The 21,113-nt window shown below is 36.1% G+C and overlaps 2 protein-coding genes across 3 annotated transcripts; one reads left to right on the forward strand and one right to left on the reverse strand.

Moving 5' to 3' along the window:
- Nucleotides 1-1,144: 1,144 nt before the first annotated feature.
- LOC147399518 (Pentatricopeptide repeat (PPR) superfamily protein) lies at nt 1,145-3,624 on the reverse strand. Its single transcript, XM_086444902.1, has one exon. The coding sequence runs from the start codon at nt 3,491-3,493 to the stop codon at nt 1,211-1,213; it is 2,283 nt and encodes a 760-aa protein (XP_086301028.1). The 5' UTR covers nt 3,494-3,624; the 3' UTR covers nt 1,145-1,210.
- Nucleotides 3,625-9,274: 5,650 nt separating this feature from the next.
- LOC147399519 (nuclear pore complex protein NUP88-like) lies at nt 9,275-20,024 on the forward strand. Of its 2 annotated transcripts, none has more exons than XM_086444905.1 (13): nt 9,275-9,729; nt 9,943-10,094; nt 10,182-10,304; nt 12,221-12,365; nt 13,899-13,960; nt 14,342-14,558; nt 15,078-16,001; nt 17,116-17,365; nt 17,464-17,553; nt 18,014-18,453; nt 18,546-18,614; nt 18,719-18,784; nt 18,861-20,024. In XM_086444905.1, the coding sequence occupies exons 1-13, from the start codon at nt 9,442-9,444 to the stop codon at nt 19,827-19,829; spliced, it is 3,795 nt and encodes a 1,264-aa protein (XP_086301031.1). In that variant the 5' UTR covers nt 9,275-9,441; the 3' UTR covers nt 19,830-20,024. The 2 variants fall into 2 exon arrangements, with proteins under 2 accessions (XP_086301031.1, XP_086301032.1); XM_086444906.1 differs by having other exon boundaries at nt 9,276-9,729; nt 18,026-18,453.
- The last annotated feature ends 1,089 nt before the right edge of the window (nt 20,025-21,113 follow it).

Here is a 21,113-nt window from a genome sequence, read left to right on the forward strand (position 1 = left end):
TAAGATTCACACCAATTCACACGTTGCCGATAAAGTTGTGCTGGAGTGACATTGAAATTGACATTGTTTCACACATTAGTGTGCACGTAATCATAGATGCTTCTCACTCATATCTTGATGAAAATAATCCATGGTTTCGTACACACATCCACATCAGCAATGTGTGAAACGATGTCAATTTCAATGTTACTTCAACATTTTCCTTGCTTGCTATCGAGATACGAGTGCCACATCAGCAATGTGTGAATTTTAAAATCACTCTCAGCACGACTCCTCCTTGACTCCCCACTCCAAGCCCTTGACGACAAGGCCAATCATCACATCAGTGTTGACAGCTCAGAAAAAAAAAAAACAAAAAAAAAATGAAGAAAGCAAAGGGCTCAATGAATCAGATCATTAGTCATACAATGGTAAAGTAGCATTCCATTTTCAATACCTTCAATCAAATAAAATGTGATAGAAATTCTAGAGAGTATCCAACAATCTCAAAGAGAGGAAAAGTAGAGCAACGGACAAGATTGAAATCTGGAAAATTGCTATATCTCAAAGACTCCAAACTCCCAGAAATAGTTGTCCTTATTGATTGGGTGCATGAGTGATGATCTCGCGTTGATTCCTTAAAACACACACCCGCACAATCGATACTTCGATACACTTCTCTTAACAAAGCCAAGCCATGGTGGAAATTTTCTTGTCCAAGAACCAATTCTTGGGCCTACTTGTATGGCACTCAAGCTCAGGTCAGTCTTTTAACTCTTTTAGACACTTAAAACAACTAGGGTCATCTGATAGGACTAAATTGGTCCAGAAGAGGTCACCCCAAGATTATGCTAATTCTTGGGAGATTTACATATGAAGTGGGGTGGCGTTAGCAAAAGTTAGTGCAGCAATAGAATCTCTTTATTTTTAAGAGGCACCCATTGCATTATACATTAAGTAATTCTCATATACAATGAAAACAACCAAGAAGAACAATGCCGTCTAGCCCTAATTGGAGAGTAATCAATGGTAGGTCCTCATGATTGCTCGACTTACGAATTTATTTCCATCTGCTCATGATTAGGAGGGGAAAGCTCTCTATAAACTTGTTACTACTTTTACCTTATCAAATTCATCGTTCCAATATGTTAAAATTCACACAATCTTAACCTAAAAACTACATGGAAATATCAACCTTTTAGTCTCCACTGTTTGATGAAAATTACATTATTCACCAATAATCCTTACAAGAACATGAACCATGTCTGAAATGGTGGAAACGTGTTCGATCCCTAACAATCACTTCTCTATCATAAACTTTAGATATCAACTTTGCTGCTCGGTGACAGTCAACACACATTCGAAGGTTCTTCACTATTCTAATTGTGACAACCGGTCCCGAACTGATCAGTCCAAAGGCGATTGCCAACTTCTCACTATGCTGGTAAAGTGACGTCTCTTTCTCCTCTTCCCCTATATCGAGCAAGACCTCTGATGTATCAGGCACATAACCCGCAAACTTCAAGTCTCGAGCCATTTCATCCAACTTTAAGTAGATCTCATTACATTGAGAGTGGGATCTGTCTCCAGCTACAAATTCATGGACTACACCATTCATCTCTATCAAACTACATCCTGGGGTCTTCTTGATTCCCCTATCCATCATAATCTTTCGAACCTTACGTACGTCTTCCCATCTATTACAGGCTGCATATATATTAGATAGTAGAACGTAGACAGCTCCATTTTCAGGCTCTAACTCAAGAATTCGCTTAGCAGCCATTTGTGCTAGTTCTGCCTCTTTATGAACTCTACAAGCACTGAGAAGAGCTCCCCAAACAATGGAGTTCGGCTTCATCGGCATGTTGTTTATAATCTCTTGGGCTTCTCTTAGTTGCCCGGCTCGACCAAGAAGGTCAACCATGCATCCGTAGTGTGCCACATTGGGCTTGATCCCATGTTCGGTGATCATGCTAACGAAGTATTTCTTTCCCTTTTCTACCATTCCTCCATGTGTGCAAGCACAGAGAACGCCTATATAGGTTACCTCATCCGGTGCTCTCGAAGCTCTTAACATATTATCGAACAGATCAAGAGCTTCTTCTCCGTGTCCATTCACAGCTAGACCAACAATCATGGCAGTCCATGTAAATTTGTCTTTCCGAGGCATATCTTCAAAGATTTTCAGCGCTTTTTCAACACTCCCACATTTAGAGTACATGTCTATTAGTGCATTTCCCACAAATACATCTTTCTTGATCTTGTTCTTGTCAATGTAAAACCTAATCCACTCCCCTACATTGAGTGCTCCAAGATGAGCACAAGCTGTGAGTATGCTAACCATTGTGAACTCATCAGGTCTGATATTTGCGGCTTGCATTTCACGAAAAATCCCCAATGCCTCTTTGAAACAGTTTGTCCTTAGATACCCATCAATCATGGCTGTCCACAAGACATTATCTCTTTCAGGCATTTTGTCAAAAAATTCTCGAGCTCGATCAACTTGCCCTAAATTTGTAAAACCCGTAACCATGGCAGTCCAAGTAATTACATCTCTGAATTTCATATTCTCAAACAACGGAAGTGCCACATCCATTTCCCCGCACGCTGCATACATATCAATCAAAGCATTTTCCAATATCAAATTTTGTTCGATCTTGAAACCTTTGACATACTGATGAACCCTCTTGCCAGTTTCTAAATCCTTCAACTTGGCACAAGCCGATAACACCAAAACAAGGGTAACTGAAGTAGGTTCTACCTTCGACCTCTCCAACTCATTGAAAAGCTTACGTGATTCTCTGAATAACTTGCTCCTGTTATAACCAGAAATCATGGAATTCCAAGAAATCACATCTCTTTGAGAGATCTTATCAAAAACTTCACGGGCAACATCAAGTTGACCGCAAAGAGAGTACAAATGGATCAAAGCATTTTGGACAAAAACATTAGAATTGAACCCAAACTTAAGAATCTGGGCATGTAATTCTTTCCCACAGTTCAACGCGAACTCTCGGGGAAAAGCCTTTAACAAGTAAGGGAAGGTGTAATGGTCAGGCTTGACACCCCTCTCTAACATTTCCATGTAAATCAAAACTGCATTTTTTGGGGCATTTCTTCGAGAATAGCCTCGAATTAAAGTATTCCAAATAAAGAGATTGGGTTCTTGAATTCTGTTGAACATAATATGAGCGTAATCCATATCACCCAGTTCATGGTTGCAACAAAAGGCAATGATTCGACTCTGCACGATTGGGTCATGGATAATGCCAATTCGGATCATTTGGGAGTGAATTTGTTTGAGATGTTTCATGGATTTACAATTCTCTAAGGGACAGACTGATTGATTGTTTTCAGGAGACAGGTGAAGATGGGTAGTGATGGTGGGTGGAGAAATAGGGGTTGAAGTGAGAGAAGCCATGAAGATCATCTTTCTATGGCTTGAAACAGAAGATGTTAACAAGATTATTGATGAATGAAGAAAATGTGTTTTGAAAGGTACTAAAGATTGCATAAAAGGAACTTAAGAGATCTCATGTGTAATAGTGTTCTCCAGTGTTTGGTTATGATAGCCGTTGTCAATATTTGAATTACAGTTGGTAGTCAAGGATACTCCCGCCAAATAATTATTCAGAGCGACCTGCACTTTATGCACCCAAAAAAATGACAAAATTTTAAGAACTTTATAAAAATGGTTAATTTTTAATATTGAAATTTAATTTGAATTTTTTAGAGTTAGGTGCTCATCCATTATCAATGCCTTGTAATTTATTTATTTATTTATTTTTAATTTTATAAATTTGTAATTTGTAATTTTTTGGGTAAATTCCTAAATAATTATCGAAGTTTTCAAAAATACCGAAGGTGTTATATGTGTTGAACAACCACCATGTAACATTGACAAAATGTTATCAAATTGTCCACATTACGTAATGACTTTGTCCACATTAACAACATTTCAAAAATATTGAAAACTTTTGTAATTATTTGAAGATTAATTTTATTTTTTTTAATATTTAATCTTTGCTATAAATTCTAGAGGGGTTGTGTTATTTGTTCAATGGGACAATCCATGTGGATTCTATGACCCTTTGTAAGATCTAGGCTGGTCCAACTCTATTTCACTTTTTCTAATATTTTATTTTCCCTTTATTGATGTTTTGAAAAAGAGTCGCGATAATCTAACTCCCTCACGTGGCATACTCAAAATATGGGGATGCACAATTGTGAATCCTGAGGCATGAAGTCTATGATTCTAGCACATGCCACGTCGGGAGAGTATTTTGAGTGTGCCACTTGGGGGTGTCAGATTATCTTTACTCATTGAAAAAATGCATTATATCAAGTTGTATTTTTAATCCTAGAAATGAAATCTTGAAATTTCTTTTTGAGTGGTTCTAAGCTGATCCAAAAACGACCGTCATTGATGTGGTATTGGGCATGGAACTATAGAATTTTTTTCTTCAAGATATCATGAAAAAAAAAAAAAATTCAATGGTTACCTACACATTGCTACACCAGGCAATGTTTTTTTAGAGTTATTTTAGCACTTCTTTTTAATGGGAATAACTGTGAAGGTAATGTTTTGACCCAAAATATCTTAACTAAGAAGGTAAGAAGTGGTTGGATGTGCTCCCCAAGTTGTGACTTTGAATCTCTATATGCCCCTCCACCAAAAGGTGGCTACTTAATATCTTCACGTGATAGGGTAGGATGGTGAGTGTGGTCCGGGGATTAGTCTTGTTGGAAAGGTTGGTCTTTGGGTCGGGCAAAGCCTGATGGCCTAAAGGCTGGCCCGTTACCACGGGGATCACCTTTTTATTAAAAAAAATTAAATAAATAAAAAATCTTACTATAACCATCCATGGACTTAACCAGGTCACCAAGATGACACCTCCACTATTGAATGATAGTTGGTGAGTGTTCTTCTGTCATCTGAAATTTTTTTGACTACAAATTCATTAGTTTTTTTAGCTATTAAATCATCATGAAAAGGCATGTGACAGAATCTTTTCTACTTTTAATGTGAAACAATTATTAATATTTTTATTTTTGTAAGGTATTATTTCATTGATTATTTGCCTTTCAAAAAGACTTCAAAAAAGAAGTTATGTTATACTAAAAGATTTTATTTGAAAATTGTAGGTAAAAAGAAATTACCTCACTCCCCAGAGTCATATCTAGAAGGTCATTACATTCCCGTTCCTGCAAAAAGTCTCTTATTTGTGAGGGTTTATCAAATTAAGACCTTCCGACAATCAACTTAGCAAAAAATCAAGAAGGAATAAATTAAAGCATTAGACAAAAGTCCCTTACCTATGTGTGGATACCTGTATTTATAGATTTTTAGAGTTCTTCTTAGATTGGTAGCTTTCTTCTTTGAAAATCTTATGCATATCTCTCAATCTCCCCTTGAATTAAGATATTTTATCTTTAATTTGTTTCTTCCGTGATAAATCCTAATTTTTGCTTATGTTAATTCCTTCTACATTGATCTAATAATCTCATTCTATTTAAGATCATGTAGATCTTAGGAAATCTTTCGCTTTAAGTCTACTCTTATTTCATTCGTAATAATTGATCTTTCCTCTATGAACTAAGCTTTGGGCCATGTTAAGCCGAGTGCTTCAAGTTCTTACACGTTGCTTAATTGAGTCCCTTAAGGAGTCAGCTAAAGTAAGGAATTGATGTCTCAGCTGAACCTCTATCTTGTTGAATGATCCCACCTACTTTAAAGAAGAAACGTATGTCTCTTCTGATTCAACCTTGCATTGCCTTAGTGGTCACGTTAAGGTGTCTTATTGGTTCACGCCATCAAACGTAATTATGTCCTGACAATCGGTACGTTAAACTAATTCTTGAAAATTACATTGAGTATGCTCACAAGGTAACAAGCCTTTCTATAATCAATTTTATAATTTTTGACTTTCCTCCCAAGAACATATTCTTAACTATATTGCATTCGTTCTTCTACTAGATGATACTGTGAACTAGTACAAAGTGAATTAGTTCATAGAATGATTCACACTGGGTTCATGAAACACAACAAACTTGTAGTCATGTACTAATCAATATGCGAACCCAACCATTTTGGTTTGATGAATTGTCATTGGGTTCAACAAACCAAGAAACGAATGATCTCTGCCTACCCCTATGAACCAGATTCGTTTTGGAGGGGTGAACCAAGAATCCAAATTCGAATCAATGGACCAGGTAAAATAGGGTGAACTTCCATTGTCCTTAGCGCCTTCTACATGCACCTTGTCACATGTTATGGGTACCATGAATGGTCTTTGTTGCACGTCCTGAAGCATCAAGTTGAGTTTATTTTATTTTCTAACTTATTAGGGCTATTTCGTGGTGCTAATTTCAAATTGAATTAACTAGTTTTTGCATTTATACATCTCACTATCCTCATTTCAGAAACACTCCTTCGATGTGATTGCTATGCATAGTCACCTTACTATATTTTTATTTTTATTTTTTATATGTAAAAGGTTAGTGGTCAGTGAGATGGAGTTGACTTCAAGGGGTTGAATCTAGGACGTGAGAACAACACTCCACATGTCTTACCAACTTAGCCAAGTTGACACTTTAGTTACTTTTCTAAAGTTTCATTCCTTGTGTTCTATCTTGGTCAATATTTTGAAATTCCGGGTTCCATGGCATTACTCTAAAGTTATACTTTTGCATCTACTCCTTATTGGTCTTATCAACCAATACTACATTATCTGCAAACAACATACACCATACACCATACACATGTTGATGTACCATGTCTCGATACATAGGAAGGATAAATTATTAGGATTGTTCTGTTGACAATATTATATGAATTTTGGAGGGAACCAGTGCATAGTTGAATCATTGTCTTTTATTAACAGTCCTTGAACCTCATCTCCTACATTTCTCATGTTTTAATGTCATAACTGTTCGAACTCATTGTTTCATAAAAAAATAATATATTTTTAGCATCTCAATCGAGTTTTGAAGACTCCATTCCGTTAGAAAGGATTTAAGAAAGAGGAAGAAGTCATTTTCAAGGGCTTTTTCACTTTTTCTCTTAGTTTTTGGATGAAAATCGATCAAAATGTTTATTTTGGGTTGAAATCATGTAGACAAGTTGTTATCTCAAATTTTTAGTCGATCTTTTCATGTATTTTAGTTGAAAAAATTCAAAAATTAAATATTAATGGATTTTACTAGTGTCTGGTTCACCACTTTTAATTTAAAAAATGGTGAACTCGATAGTAAATACAAAGCATTGATATTGACAGTAAATAGTGGTGAGTTCAATGGTAAAAATTATATACTCAACACTAAATAAAAAAGTGTTGAGTTCAACAATAAATAAAAAGTGGTAAATTCGACGGTGAATAAAAAAGCAATGACTTCACCAATAATGGCTAATGAGGGACCATTTAAAAAGTTTACTAAATATCCTATTAAGCTACAGTCCAAAATTTAGGGATTATTTAGAAATAAATCCCCTCTTTAGGGTCTATTTAAGTATTTTTCCCACTTTTAATTTAAAAAATGGTGAACTCGATAGTAAATACAAAGCATTGATATTGACAGTAAATAAAAAGTGGTGAACTTGACAGTAAATAGTGGTGAGTTCAATGGTAAAAATTATATACTCAACACTAAATAAAAAAGCGTTGAGTTCAACAATAAATAAAAAGTGGTAAATTCGACAGTGAATAAAAAAGCAATGACTTCACCAATAATGGCTAATGAGGGACCATTTAAAAAGTTTACTAAATATCCTATTAAGCTACAGTCCAAAATTTAGGGATTATTTAGAAATAAATCCCCTCTTTAGGGTCTATTTAAGTATTTTTCCCATTTTAAGATGACTCCAGCCCCCCCCCCCCCCAACTCCAATCTACTGATGACAAAGCCAACCATCACATCGGAAAAAAAGATTAAAAAAAAGGAAAGAAAAAGAAAAGGGAAAGCAAAGGGCTCAATGAATCATATGATTAGAGTCGTTCAAATATGTTGCATTTTTATTTAAAAACTCACTTGAAAACAAAATCTTAGTGATGAAGTTTAATTTGTTACTTAACCTATCTTGGAGTCGATCCTAACCGCCTCAATTTTTTGTCATTCAAAAACATATGATGCCATAAGATTATAATGAACAAAATTCTAATAATTTTGAAAATATAAATATTTAAAAAAAAATTATTTTTTACCATTGAATTTAAATTTTAAATGTAGGAGTTAAGAAGTCATTCCTTTTCAATATTTTTGATCGAGCTAAAAAAAAATTCTCTTTTGAATTTTTTTTATATTCTAATCTGAATGCTGTGATGTAGGATTTATGAATTTATGACCCTTAATAAGATTTGAAATCTTACTAGGTTAGTCTTAGTAGTCTGATTCATGAAGTAAGGTTCATTCAATAATAAAATTGATAAAATAAGAGAGTTTTTATAATAAAATTGCAACATATTGATTTTCTCCCGTCAATCTAACTTTTTTCATTTGGTGGGACCCATGAACTGTTGTCATAGTCATACTCCACCAGGGGTAGAATCATGTATTTTTCCCTACTTTTATTTTGACTAATTTTGAGATACCTCTCCCTCCTGTGTTTTCAAATGGGGAGGATATACCCTTGATCTTGGTTTTCGTCCAGAGATTAATTGAAAATAACCTATATGCCCTCATCAACAATCTCTTGGGCCTAAAAATGTTTTCAACTTTTAAGGAATTTTTCTTTTTAGACTAATGATTTTTTAATTCAACCTGATAATAAGAGTCAAAAACTCATGACGTGTCATGTGCAAAGAATTATAGATTTTTTCACTCGGGATACACAACAACAGATTGTAGGTTGGTTAGGTTAGTTGTGTATCACGAGGGACAAAATCTAGATTTTTTGTCCATGCCACATCAGTGAGTTTTTAAGTCCCCCTATTGGGTTGAGTTTAAAAATCAGCACTCTTCTTTTTAATCTTAAGTTTTTATGTTATTGATCCTTCAAATCTCAAGAGTAAAATATGACTTTGTTTCTTTTTGGCAAGAGGTTGACGATTAAGGTGTTGATGTCATTTTGGTATTTTACCATAACATCTATAAGAGTAAATGACTGTTAAGGGGGGGCTATGTCATTATTTTGAAAACACAGGGGTATCTTGAATATTTCACGAAAACCCGGAGGGGTACTTATTTTAAAAAAAGGAAAATTATTATAAAGAAAGAGCCGTACTATACTGACTAACAAAATACTCAAATAAACTCAACTGAGATGGCAAAGAACCATAGAATTTTCGCTCTAGATACACAATGGAAAAATCTATGGTTGTTTCAGTTGAGTATATTTAAGTATCTCCTTATTGGAGTCAGTTTTGTATGATTCCTTCAAAAAAGTATGAGCAGAGAGAGAGAGAGAGAGAGAGACTGTTTGAATTCTGAAATCTAAATTGAGAATGAGAGTTGAGAGTATAGAAGATGAAATTTGATTTCGACATCCCTAAAAAGAGTATGGAGGAAATCTTGGATTGTACACAAACACCAGACGAAGAACTTGAATGGGTTCCACTTCAACACCACCCAGTCTTCACCACCACCACCACCAATACCAGTGGCGCCACCTCTCCAACTCACAGAAACCTCATCGCTTCGGACAGAGCCTCTTGTCTCTACTTTTGGGACCTCGACAAGCATTTCCTTCATCGTCTCTGCATTCGAATAGGTGATCCCGATCCCTCTTCTGTGTTCGCTGCATCGCTCTCCAAGGTCATCTCTCTCTCTCTCTCTTTCTATTAAATGTAAGTTGTAATAATTCGAATTTCAAGGAAGGAAGCTAATCGGTGCAAATTAACACTTTGTAATCAAATTGTTGTATTTGGCGCTTAATTTCATTTTCAGAATCTTATATTATATGGTCTTATTTGATAATTTAGTGTTTTTGATTTAGCCATGAAATTAATAATTCAAGTAATTTTACAGATTTTACAACCAGATGTTGAGGTGAACTTTGAGGTCAACAACATTTCCATTAATAGAAATGGATCCGCAATTCTACTTTCTGGTTCAGATGGTTTATGCGTAATGTATCTATGTGAACGAACTTTGGAGAAGGATGACGCCATTATATGCAGGTATGCTTGTGGATTCATCCATTGAGGCTGTTAATTCTTCCAACTCGAGAGTCTTATTATGCCTTGTTGTTTTCAACCTATTTACAGAACTGTTTCAGTTGGTTCTCGATTTTATTTTGACGACAAAAATCCCATACGGACTTTACAATCTTCATGGCACCCTTACAGCGATACTCATTTGGGGATCCTTTCTTCCGATTCGATTTTCAGGTACTCTTTTCTTCCCCGAGAAACTGTACAGATAGGTGGACTAAGATGAATACAACTCTGTTTTTATTTCCTGGAAACTTTGTAAGAATAGTCATGTTTCTAATATTTTTACACCGGCAATTGCATTCATATTGGATTTATTTAGATATCAAGTTGTTTTATAGTGATTAATGGTTAATAAATATTGAAATAATTATTTTCTTTTATTGAAATTATTATTGTTAAATTATGCAGACCAAAGTGAAATAGAAAAATATTAATTGGAGAAGAAACAAAGTTGATGAGAGAAATAAAGAAAATCCTGGAAAAAAGGACATGAAAGAGAAAGAGGTGGAGACATAAAAGAGTTTGTGATGAATCACGGTCATGGTTTCAAAACTCGGTCTCATTTGTCTCGAACGAGACAAACCATTTAACTCGGTTTATAATAATAGATTGACATATATTTAAATTAAAAAAATTATAATTTTTTAATAAAATAAGGTAGGTTAGAAGATGTTTATGTTGTGGTGAACCTCATAGTACTCGTCAACAAGGAGGTACTGTAAATCAAGCCATGCCTTCATGCTAGTTGAGCTTGGCGGTGAGCTCGCTGGAGTGTTCGGGGGCAAAGCCCCCGAAAGAAAATTTCCCAAGGGTCTTTTCGTAATTTCACTACTTTCATGTAAAACCCTAGTTAGGTTTCCTGGGGTATTTATATTTATCGTTTTTAGGTGAAAGGGTATAGTTTGTAATTGCGAGTTTTCTCTTCATAATGGAATCAATGTGATCTGTGGACATACCTCAATCTAAAGGGAACCACGTAAAATCTTTGTGTGATTGCATCTTGTGTTTGTTTTTTCGATTCATTTTCTTGTTTCGATTGCACCTGTTTTCTTAACAGTTTAGTAATAAAATCATGTTTTATTTATATAATAAATATTTAAATTCTAAAAAAAATTAATTGGTCTAATCAAACTCTGTCAAATCCTGGTTGACTAGGCCAAGTTTTTCAAAATATTGTTCGAGACATCCCGTTTGTCTCACGAGATGATGTGAAGTTTGAGACATCGTGCATATCCATATGTCCATATCGTTGTTGAATGATACCAAGATGACTCGGGCAAGTCATCTCGGTCTTGGACGAGATATAAAACCATGGTCACGGTTACCTCTTTTATTTTATTTATGGTCTCTATTGTCTGTTACAAATATGATAAAATTCCTCTAAAAGCAACGAAAATTCCTCTAAAAGCAACGAAAGAATAAAAATATTTATGCTTTCTTGCCATTCTTAAGTGACAAATACTATATTCCACTGCTAACCTATTTTATCGTGTCGTCAATCCTTTAACACTCCCTTCAAGCTGGAGCATAGATGCCACACATGCCCCGTTTGCTTAAAATATCCTATAAACGATCTCCTGTAGTTGCCTTGGTGAGAATGTTAGCCAAGTGTGACTACTGGTACTGGGGGTGCACATATGGTGTTTTAATGGCTCTGGAATTGATATTTTCTGTTAAAAATTTACTGTACACTTTGATGTGTTTGGTTTTTTTCTTGAAAGGCCATGTTTGATGCAGTGTGGATGATAATGGCCATGACCTAAATGACTAATTCAAATGCTTTAATATTGTGTGTTAAGTTATTATAAAATGAGTGGAGAAATAATTTAATAATGTTTCTCTAATGTGTGTACTGTTTATGGTGATATAGTTGTAGTTGTACCACGTAGACCTAATCTTTTAAACTGCTTGAGCTGTCTATCAACATTTCTGGAAGAAAGGGTTTAATAGAACTCTTTTTTTCCACTGATAATAAGTAGACTTATTTCTTATTTTTGTTATTAATAATTTATGGGAATAATTTTTTTACTTGGTAGAAACACTTGTAATGTGGTTTGGTTGAAACTTATATTCTATAACCTTATTTGCAGACTTTTTGATTTGTCTTCTGATCTGGAGAAACCAGAGCAGGAATATTGTTTGCAGCCAATAGAGCCTGGTAGATGCGGCAATGCTGCATCAATCTTCTCGGTGGGCTTTTCATTTGGACGTGAACACTTGTGGGACAAATTTACTGTGAGTTCAGTTGCCTCACTGTTTTTCATTTTCTTGTATCCCTTTAGCAGTCAATTTTTTTTTTTAGTGACCAGAATGTAGCTATTCATTTACAATTTTTTGTTTTAATTAAATCATTTGAAATTTTTTGGCCATCTTTGAGACGGTTTCTATGTATTCCTTATGTCATGATATATAAAGTTGATGCTGACTTACTCTTATGCATCTTAAAGTCAAATGGTAGGCCAAATATTGTACCTTTAGCTTTATCAACTTAAGTTTATTAAATTTTCCACCCGAGAAGATCTGGTCTCTGATAAAGTTTGTATTTACAAACAAAGATAAAGAATGAAAAGTGCCACTTTTCGTTATGTGGTCATAGCAAGAGAAGATGGAGACGGGCTGACTTTGGTGTTGCACATTGGACAAACCTGCAAGACATGATAAACTAGCTTTACCACCAGCAGAAGAAAAATGTCGAAAATCCATCCAGCGTGGATTATACATGAAAAATAACAGCTAATTTGGAGCCATTTTCTTATACACTCTGAAAGGTATGGGTGTTGGTATGGAAGCACAACTACTGTTTCTCCTTCATACTGAATTTACAAATCACGCACCTGTATTGTCAAATTTAAGTTGGAGATATTGCTATTTCCCACGATTTTATTTTTCTTCCCGAAGTTTAATAACTTAACAAGCTTGCTCAACTTACTTAACAAAACCATATTTGCACTCAAATTGGCACTTAAAGACCAAAAGAACATGGGTTGGTAGCAGTGATAGTGGATATGAACACACTTTCAATAATAAAATATGTGGCTTTTAACTTATTGAATGGAGGGACAAGATTCGTTTAGCCGACCCCAAATCTTTGGGATAAAGCTTCAATGATGATGTCGACATCTTGACGACAATGAAGATAAATAAACCTTGAATAGGAAGGGAAAAAAATCTCAGTGACTGATTAATCGACGATTACCCCCCTAACTGGGGATTTTTTTTCTCAAATTTTTGGAAAAATTCACTGAATCTTGTGATAGTGGTCGCTCCATGTGTTGATTTAGTTAGACACTATTTGTCATATAAATCTAATTTTGTTCGAATATTTTTGTTTATGGATGTTATTTTTTTTATTTGGCTACATAGCTTATTTTAATACTCTTTCTACGTTATATACTTAGTATGAACTAAAGTATTTTAAAATATATTTCTCAAGAATAAATTTTATGAATGTGTTAGCATATTGTTTTTGTGTGGACTATTGTGTCTGTGGGAGCTAAGTTGGTAAGCATTGTGAATTAATGTTCCGTCATCCTATGCTCAAACCCCCATTGAACCCAACTTCACTAGCCACTAACCCTTTACCTATCAAAATGAGAAAAAAAATCAGTTGTTAGGTTTCCCAAATCATGTTGTTTCTGTTTGTAGTCTCATTCCTGCCAGTAATTATGTCAATCTGTTGATTATATGACACATGATAGGATTAGAGCTATGATTGTGATGTCATAAATGTATCGTAATATAAATTAACGGTCTTTCTGTCTTTCATAGGTTTTTGTTTTATTTAGTGATGGTTCGATCTACATCCTCTGCCCAGTAGTTCCTTTTGGAAGGTACTCATGCATTCTCCTATTTTTCTGCTCATATTTTGTCATTTCTGATACTTAATGCTTGCAGTTCTGCGGTCAAGTTTTGATAGGTGGCCAACTGACCTAATCATTTATTCATGTAAACTTCCCCTTTTTCCTTAGCTTTCTTTTTTAGCCCTAGAGAAACCATTCCTTCGCGAAGATTTTAACCTTGACTGGCTGTATTTTCATTAAAGGAAATTGATGATGCCTGTACAGTGCATCATATGGATGGTCTACCCATGGCATATTGGTATTCTTGATCCTCATGGAATGGAGTAGGATCCATCATTCAATTGTTGCATAAGACTCGGTTCTTCTTTTGTAGCAACTGAAAATCAATTTTATTTATTTATTTGTTGACAGTCTGTACAATTGGGAAACTATTGGGGAAATGTATAATGTCGCACACACATCTGGGCTGAAATCATCCAACAGAAGAGCTGTTAGTAATTATAGTCTGACCATTGCCTGGTTAGAAGGAACATTTCCTGAATTAGCTCATCAAATAACGGAAGGAGGCAATTTATCGGTATTGAGGGCCCATCCTTATGCACCATTTGATGCTTCCCTTTTTATGCAGGTATCTTTCTTCTTGCGCATGGTTCAGTAGATCCTTCTATTTTATCATTCTAAATTGGAATTCAATCTGTGTTGTAGTTGCTGTCAAATGAGTTAATGACTTGACTCCAGCATCTTATGACGTTCATTGGTGTTGTACATGCATCTTGAGATGTATTTCTAAATCTTTGAATGAAGCAACTGTATTGGAAAAAAAATGTGCTTGAGGATAGGTGCAGAACGCCAATGGCAGCATGAATTAAGTAATCGATGAATTAGCTGAATTATTTTCCATAGATTTTTTTTTTGACCATCAAAAGATATCTGATAAATTGAGTGATTCCAAGCACTCAATCTTAGGTTAACTTCACATTGAGGGCCCCCCCCCCCCCCCCCCAATAGTGCCAAGTGGAGCGATCATGACATTCATTTTATGCCAACTTGAGACTCGTATTTTTAGAACTTTGAAAACTTTTGCCATCTCAAAGGAACCAATAATTCACGTCTTCATCTAATTTTTTTTTTCCTTTTAAATTTGCAGGGTCCACTCCGTAAGGTACGTCATTGCGAGGAAGATGAAAATTCTGAAGCCCAGGGTGCAGAATGTGAAGGTCTAGCAGTGGGTTTTCTTAATAATTCAATTAACAAAGACTTAGTCCTGGTGACCGCCTGGAGCAGTGGGCAGTTGCAAATAGATGCCCTAGCTGATGAGATCCAACCTGTTTGGAATATTGGTAGCCAACCTCATCTACATGTTGATTCTCATGGCCATATCCTTGGACTTGGCATGATTTGTGAGTCAAACCCAGCTGAACTTGCTGTTGTAAAGCTCAGTCAAGCACCTGGTCATTCCGTTTGGTTGGACCATCCACCCTCTTTGTTGAGGCTGGCTATTGTGGATTTTGCTTTGCCAAGAAACACAGATAGTGATTGTCTTCTTTCAATCTTTGCTGATCCTCTCATCCCAGAGAGAATATACTGCCTGCACGCTTGTGGACTAGACTTGATTGTTTTGCAGTCTCTCCCATTTACGAGTCAGACAAGTGGGAAGGAGGAGACCTTGAGAACTCCTTCTGTGTATTCTGTTTTGAGTACACAACAAGGTAACCCCTGCTCTCCATCTCCTCTTTGTGGATTTGTGGCACTAGCGGATTCATTTGGATATTCATGGGTTGTGGGAGTCACCTCCTCTCGAGAATGCGTTGTGCTAGAGATGAAGGATGAAACTATGTTGATGCCCATTCACGTTGATGGGGAGGAGAAACTCATAACCTTAGAAGAGTTTGCAGAGATAGATACTCCAGATATTATAAGCAAGGAGGTCCTTAATGGCCCTAAGGTGGTGATTGTTCCTCAAGTCTCACCAAATCTAGGCATTGTTATGGCTGATTCCATCGAAGGCCAATCAACTCTTAACCAGTACATTGAACTCCTCCTTGAAAATTACATTGAGTATGCTAACAAGGTAACAAGTCCTTTCTATAATCAATTTATAATTTTTGACTTTCCTCCTGAGAACATATTCTCAGCTACACTGCATTCATTCTTCTACTAGACAAAACCGTGAGCAAGTACAAAGTGAATCAGTTCACGGAATGATTCGCACTGGGTTCATGAAATACAGCAAACCTGTAGTCCTGCACTAACCAATCTGCGAACCCAACCATTCTGGTTTGATGAATTGTTATTGGGTTCAGCAAACCAAACTAGTGAATCAAGAAACAAATTATCTCTATGAACCGGGTTCGTTATGGAGTAGTGAGCCAAGAACCCAAATTCGAATCAACGGACCGGCTAACATAGGGTGGACTTCCATTGTCCTTAGAACCTTCAACATGCACCTTGTCACATCCTATGGGTACCATCAATGGTCTTTGTTGCACATCCTGAAGCATCAAAGTTGGCTCTCTTTTATTTTCTAATCTATTAGGGCTATTCCATGGTGCTAATTTCAAATTGCCTCAACTAGTTTTTGCATTTATACATCTCATCATCCTCATCTCAGAAACACTCCTTCGATGTGATTGGTATGCATAGTCACCTTACTATATTTTATTTTTATTTGTAAAGGGTTAGTGGTTAGCAAGGTGAAGTTGGGTTCAAGGGGGTTGAACCTAGGATGTGGGAACAACACTCCACACGTCTTACCAACTTAGCTAAGTTGACACTTCAGTCACCTTACTAAAGTTCCATTCCTTAGGTTCTATCTTGGTCAATATTTTGAAATCCCCGGGTTCAATGGCATTACTCTATAGTTATACATAGGAAGGATAAATAATTAGGATTGTTCTGTTGACAATATTATATGAATTTTGAATGGAACCAGTGCGAGAGTTGATCAACTGACTAATGGTTAGGTTGATGCATAGGTAGGTGATTTGTATGATGCGAGCTCTGTAATCCATATGTTCACTTAGGCAGTCAGGTTGGATCTTAAAAAGGGGTCTTTCAATCCCTGAGTTTGCCTCATCCTTGTCAGTGAAAAACTAATTTGTAATAAGTTGGCCATCTGGTGGTAATGTATTTCGAAATGCCGTTTAATAGCTTCCTTGATATTGTTTTGTTTCTGTCCATGCAAGGCCTTGTTTGAACTCAAACATCATGGGGCTTATCTGAAGAGTACCATAGATGAACAACATGCTCATCTACGTGAGGTAGAAAAGAGGCTGCTGAATGTTGAAGAGAACAAGTTGAGCTTGGAAGATCGGAAAAATCGTGCAGTTCATGTGCATGAGCTTCTGGAAGAGCGTTTACAGACCTTGAGAAACTTTCCTGGCATCCATAAGAAACCACCGTCTAGAGCAGAGCGGGAGTTCAAGTCTGCGCTTGGTACTTGAAGATATTTTATTCATTTTAATTCATTTTTGTAGCTTGGCTCATCATCTATCAAACCTCATCTATAATATATCCACCTGACTGCTTTGCAGATAGATTTACAGGACTGGATCTGGATGTTCTGCGCTCCTCTATGGATGGTTTAAATGCAAGATTAAGAAAGTACTCACAATCCCCACAAGGTAATGCATCAAATACACCATGAAAAATACGAGGGAGGAGAAAGAACTGAATCCCAGATGGCCAAATTTTCCTCCTGAGATCAGCTATTACAAAGCTTTCACTGGTCAATAGTGAGACTTCAAAAATGGTTAGGCTTGTTGAATCTGCAGAGAAAATCAGCTATTAATAGCTTTCACCGAGTCACGATGATTCTATGTTCCTATCGTGAGTGGATTTTCAGAGAAAACCCGATCTCATAGTCAGCTGGTTTAGATTGGGGATGGGGAAGTCTACATTGATAAATTAATCAATAACGAAAATAAACAAACATAAATAACATGAGATGGATTAGAAGAACTTACTTTATTGATTGTTTCTTGAAATAATAACAAGAATTCACATTTAGCTTAGAGGTACAATATAATTTTAGATTATAAATCCGATTTTGTCAACAACTTTATGATGGTATTGACATCTCAGTTGGTGCTGCAGTTGAAGGGGTTTCAGCAAATGTGGTGAATGAAGAAGAAGTAATGTCAAGTCGTACAACTGATGAAAATGGTACTGCAAAGGAAAGCGTGAAGGTAATGCAAGGAGGTATGGATATGCCAAGTGGAGTGGATTTTCGTCGTGACGAAGCATTGGATAAAGATCAGGCTACTCTAAGTAGCACGGGTGTGGAGGTGGAGGTTGAAGGCGTTGGAGGAGATACTTTTGGTACTATTGCTACAGAACGGTTAGTTGATATGGCAATAGTTGAACCTAATGTTGTTGTTGCCAATGAAGAAATTGCATCTGTATCATCTTGGTATTCGACTCCTTTGGTTGTTACTGAAGGAGTTGCAGCCTCGAGCCATCTCAAAACTCCTGATAGCACGATTCACCTATCTATGCATGCTTCGAATTTCACTCCTCCTCAGGCGAGTTAACTTGGAACAATTTTATCATATTTACTGTTGGTTTTCTTTTGTCATGATGAAATTAAACTGAGTTTTCCTTTGCATTTGTCCAGCCCACCTTCATTCCAATTCTCCCTAACACTCCAACTGTGGAATTACTAGCTCGTATTTCTCTGGGAGAGGTGAAGTACCCATACATCGCATAATTCTTGTCTCTCTCTCTCTCCTTTTTGTCTTTTTACTTTTATGATCATACACTACTTACCCTTTTACTATATATATTTAGCATACCCCTACGTCAAGACCTGTTGTCATCCCTCCTGATTCTAATGCGAGTCATCAAACTTCAAAGGTATGTTTTCTCTTTAAATCGTTCTTTCTTTTAATTTTGAAAGTTCATTTTTGTCTTTTGCTTGCCTCAATTTCAGGATGATGCTGTTCAAGCAGTTGCATTGCAATCCATATTACCTTTTCTGCACCACTTGACAACTATTGGGGATCAACATGGTTCATTGGCGCCTTTATGCACTGCCGCCAATCGTTTTATCAGATTGGTAGAGATGGGTATTTTTGATGACCGATCAACTCTTGACTTGAAAATGCAGAGTACTTCCGGAGCTCAACCAAATCCTCAAGTCTGTACAGAAGATTCTAGAGGAGTAGTCAGTGAGTATCCATGGTTCTTCACTGCATTCCCTCAAAGGATTGATTGTCAAGGCAGCTCTACCCAAAGCCTTCCAGGCATGAGTCAAGCTGTCATTAATATGAAGCTTAGAAGATTCATAAAAGTGCATCTTGACATCTTCCATCTTTATCGCCTTTCCTTGGATGATGTCACGTTCCATTTATGGGAGGTAGAACAATTGGCTGAATCAGGGCTCAATTTTTCTATAGCTAAACCACTATTGGAGTTTGCTTTTGAGGTGATTACAGCACAGGAAGCCAGACAAACCAGGGTTATGATCATAGAAAGTTTGGCAGAGGAGAAGGAAGCGATAACAAAAATTTTAGAATTTGAAAATAAGAAAGAGGAAATACGGAAAAAACACATGGATGCCATTGTCCTTGAATCAGAGTGTGAACTAACCATCACAGAGGTGGGCAATAAAATGAAGGCTGTTTTGGAACAAATCGAATTACTACAGAGACAATACAACGATCATGAAGAGGTTTTGAGGGAAGTGACATCTAGGAAAGAGAGACATCAAACGAAGCGTGTCGACTTAGAAGATGAACTCACTAGGTTGGAAGACCCAACGATGTCAAGAGATGAACAGGTGGGGCATTTCAAGCGAAGACGGCAAGAAGTCTCGGAACATATTCAAAAGTTGCAACAAGAGCCTTTTCCAGTTGGTGGATGGTTGGATAATCTTCCTCAATGGGGATACCCTATCTAGTGAGCTTGCCATTCTTGTATCATTCCACTGTAATTCTTCGTTTGTTGGTAAATCTAGGCACATTTTATAACCATATTCCTCTGTAATTCTTCTTTTGTTGGTGAATCTAGGCACATTCTTCCTTTCTTATTCTAGTCTTTAATGTAGATTAAATGTGATTAGTATGCATCATGTGTATATATTGGTGTTTTCCCATGTATTGATAACTTCTCATCTTGCTTCTTGTTTTTGGAGAAGAATGGTTGGTGATGTTGATTCTGTTGCTTTCTTTGACACCTTCCGCCCAATGGCAGTTTCATCTATTAACTTTTAGAGATTGGCTAGGCTCATCATATTGATTTGGATTTTCTTCTTGTTGGAAGCTTCATTTTAAGAGATCTTTTGAACTTCGCAGTGTATTTTAACACATTAAAACACTGGAAGTTAATTTTTGAAAAAAATAGATTCTCTTTTTGTAAATATTAAAATATTTAATTTTTTTTTTTTTAAATAATTTTCTCTCTAATATAAAAGCTTTCTCATCATCCAAAAGAGCTTCATGCATCATACCGTAGAGTTTAAGCCATGAATTTTCTCTCCTTTAATATTTGGTAAAATACATCCCTCCCTTGGAGTGAATGTTTGTGTAGGAAACTGAATTTATTGAGAATTCTTTTATATCCATTACAAATGCCCTAATAGGGTATTTAAGACCAACTATCCTATTACAAGAATATTCTAGAAAACTATCCTATTGTGGAGGATTACAAGAATATTCTAGAAAACTATCATATTGTAGAAGGTTACAAGAATGTTCTAGAAAGTCAAGAGTGATCAAGAATAATAAAGAAGAATATCCTATTTTCTTGAAATAAGCCTTGTAGATTTTTCAGCACTCCCCTTCAAGTTGGTGAATATATGCTTTCCATTCCCAGCTTGCCAATGACCTTTTGAAATGTGGTTCCAGGTAATCCTTTCGTTAGAACATCTGCAAGTTGCCCTTCTGTTGAAACATATGGGGTGCAAATTAAACCACTGTCTAGTTTTTCCTTTATGAAATGTCGATCCACTTCCACATGTTTTGTACGATCATGTTGCACTGGATTATGAGCAATATTGATGGCTGACTTGTTATCACAATACAACCTCATTGGACTGTCCCAGGTGATTTTAAGATCTTCCAGAATTATTTTGATCCATAGAAGTTCACAAATTCCTTGTGCCATTGCCCGAAACTCTGCCTCTGCACTTGATCTTGCTATAACCGGTTGCTTTTTACTTCTCCATGTAACTAGATTTCCTCCT

Source organism: Akebia trifoliata, chromosome 6 (assembly GCF_017979445.1).
Source record: "Akebia trifoliata isolate Shusen 1 chromosome 6, ASM1797944v1, whole genome shotgun sequence".
Classification (NCBI taxonomy): domain Eukaryota; kingdom Viridiplantae; phylum Streptophyta; class Magnoliopsida; order Ranunculales; family Lardizabalaceae; genus Akebia; species Akebia trifoliata.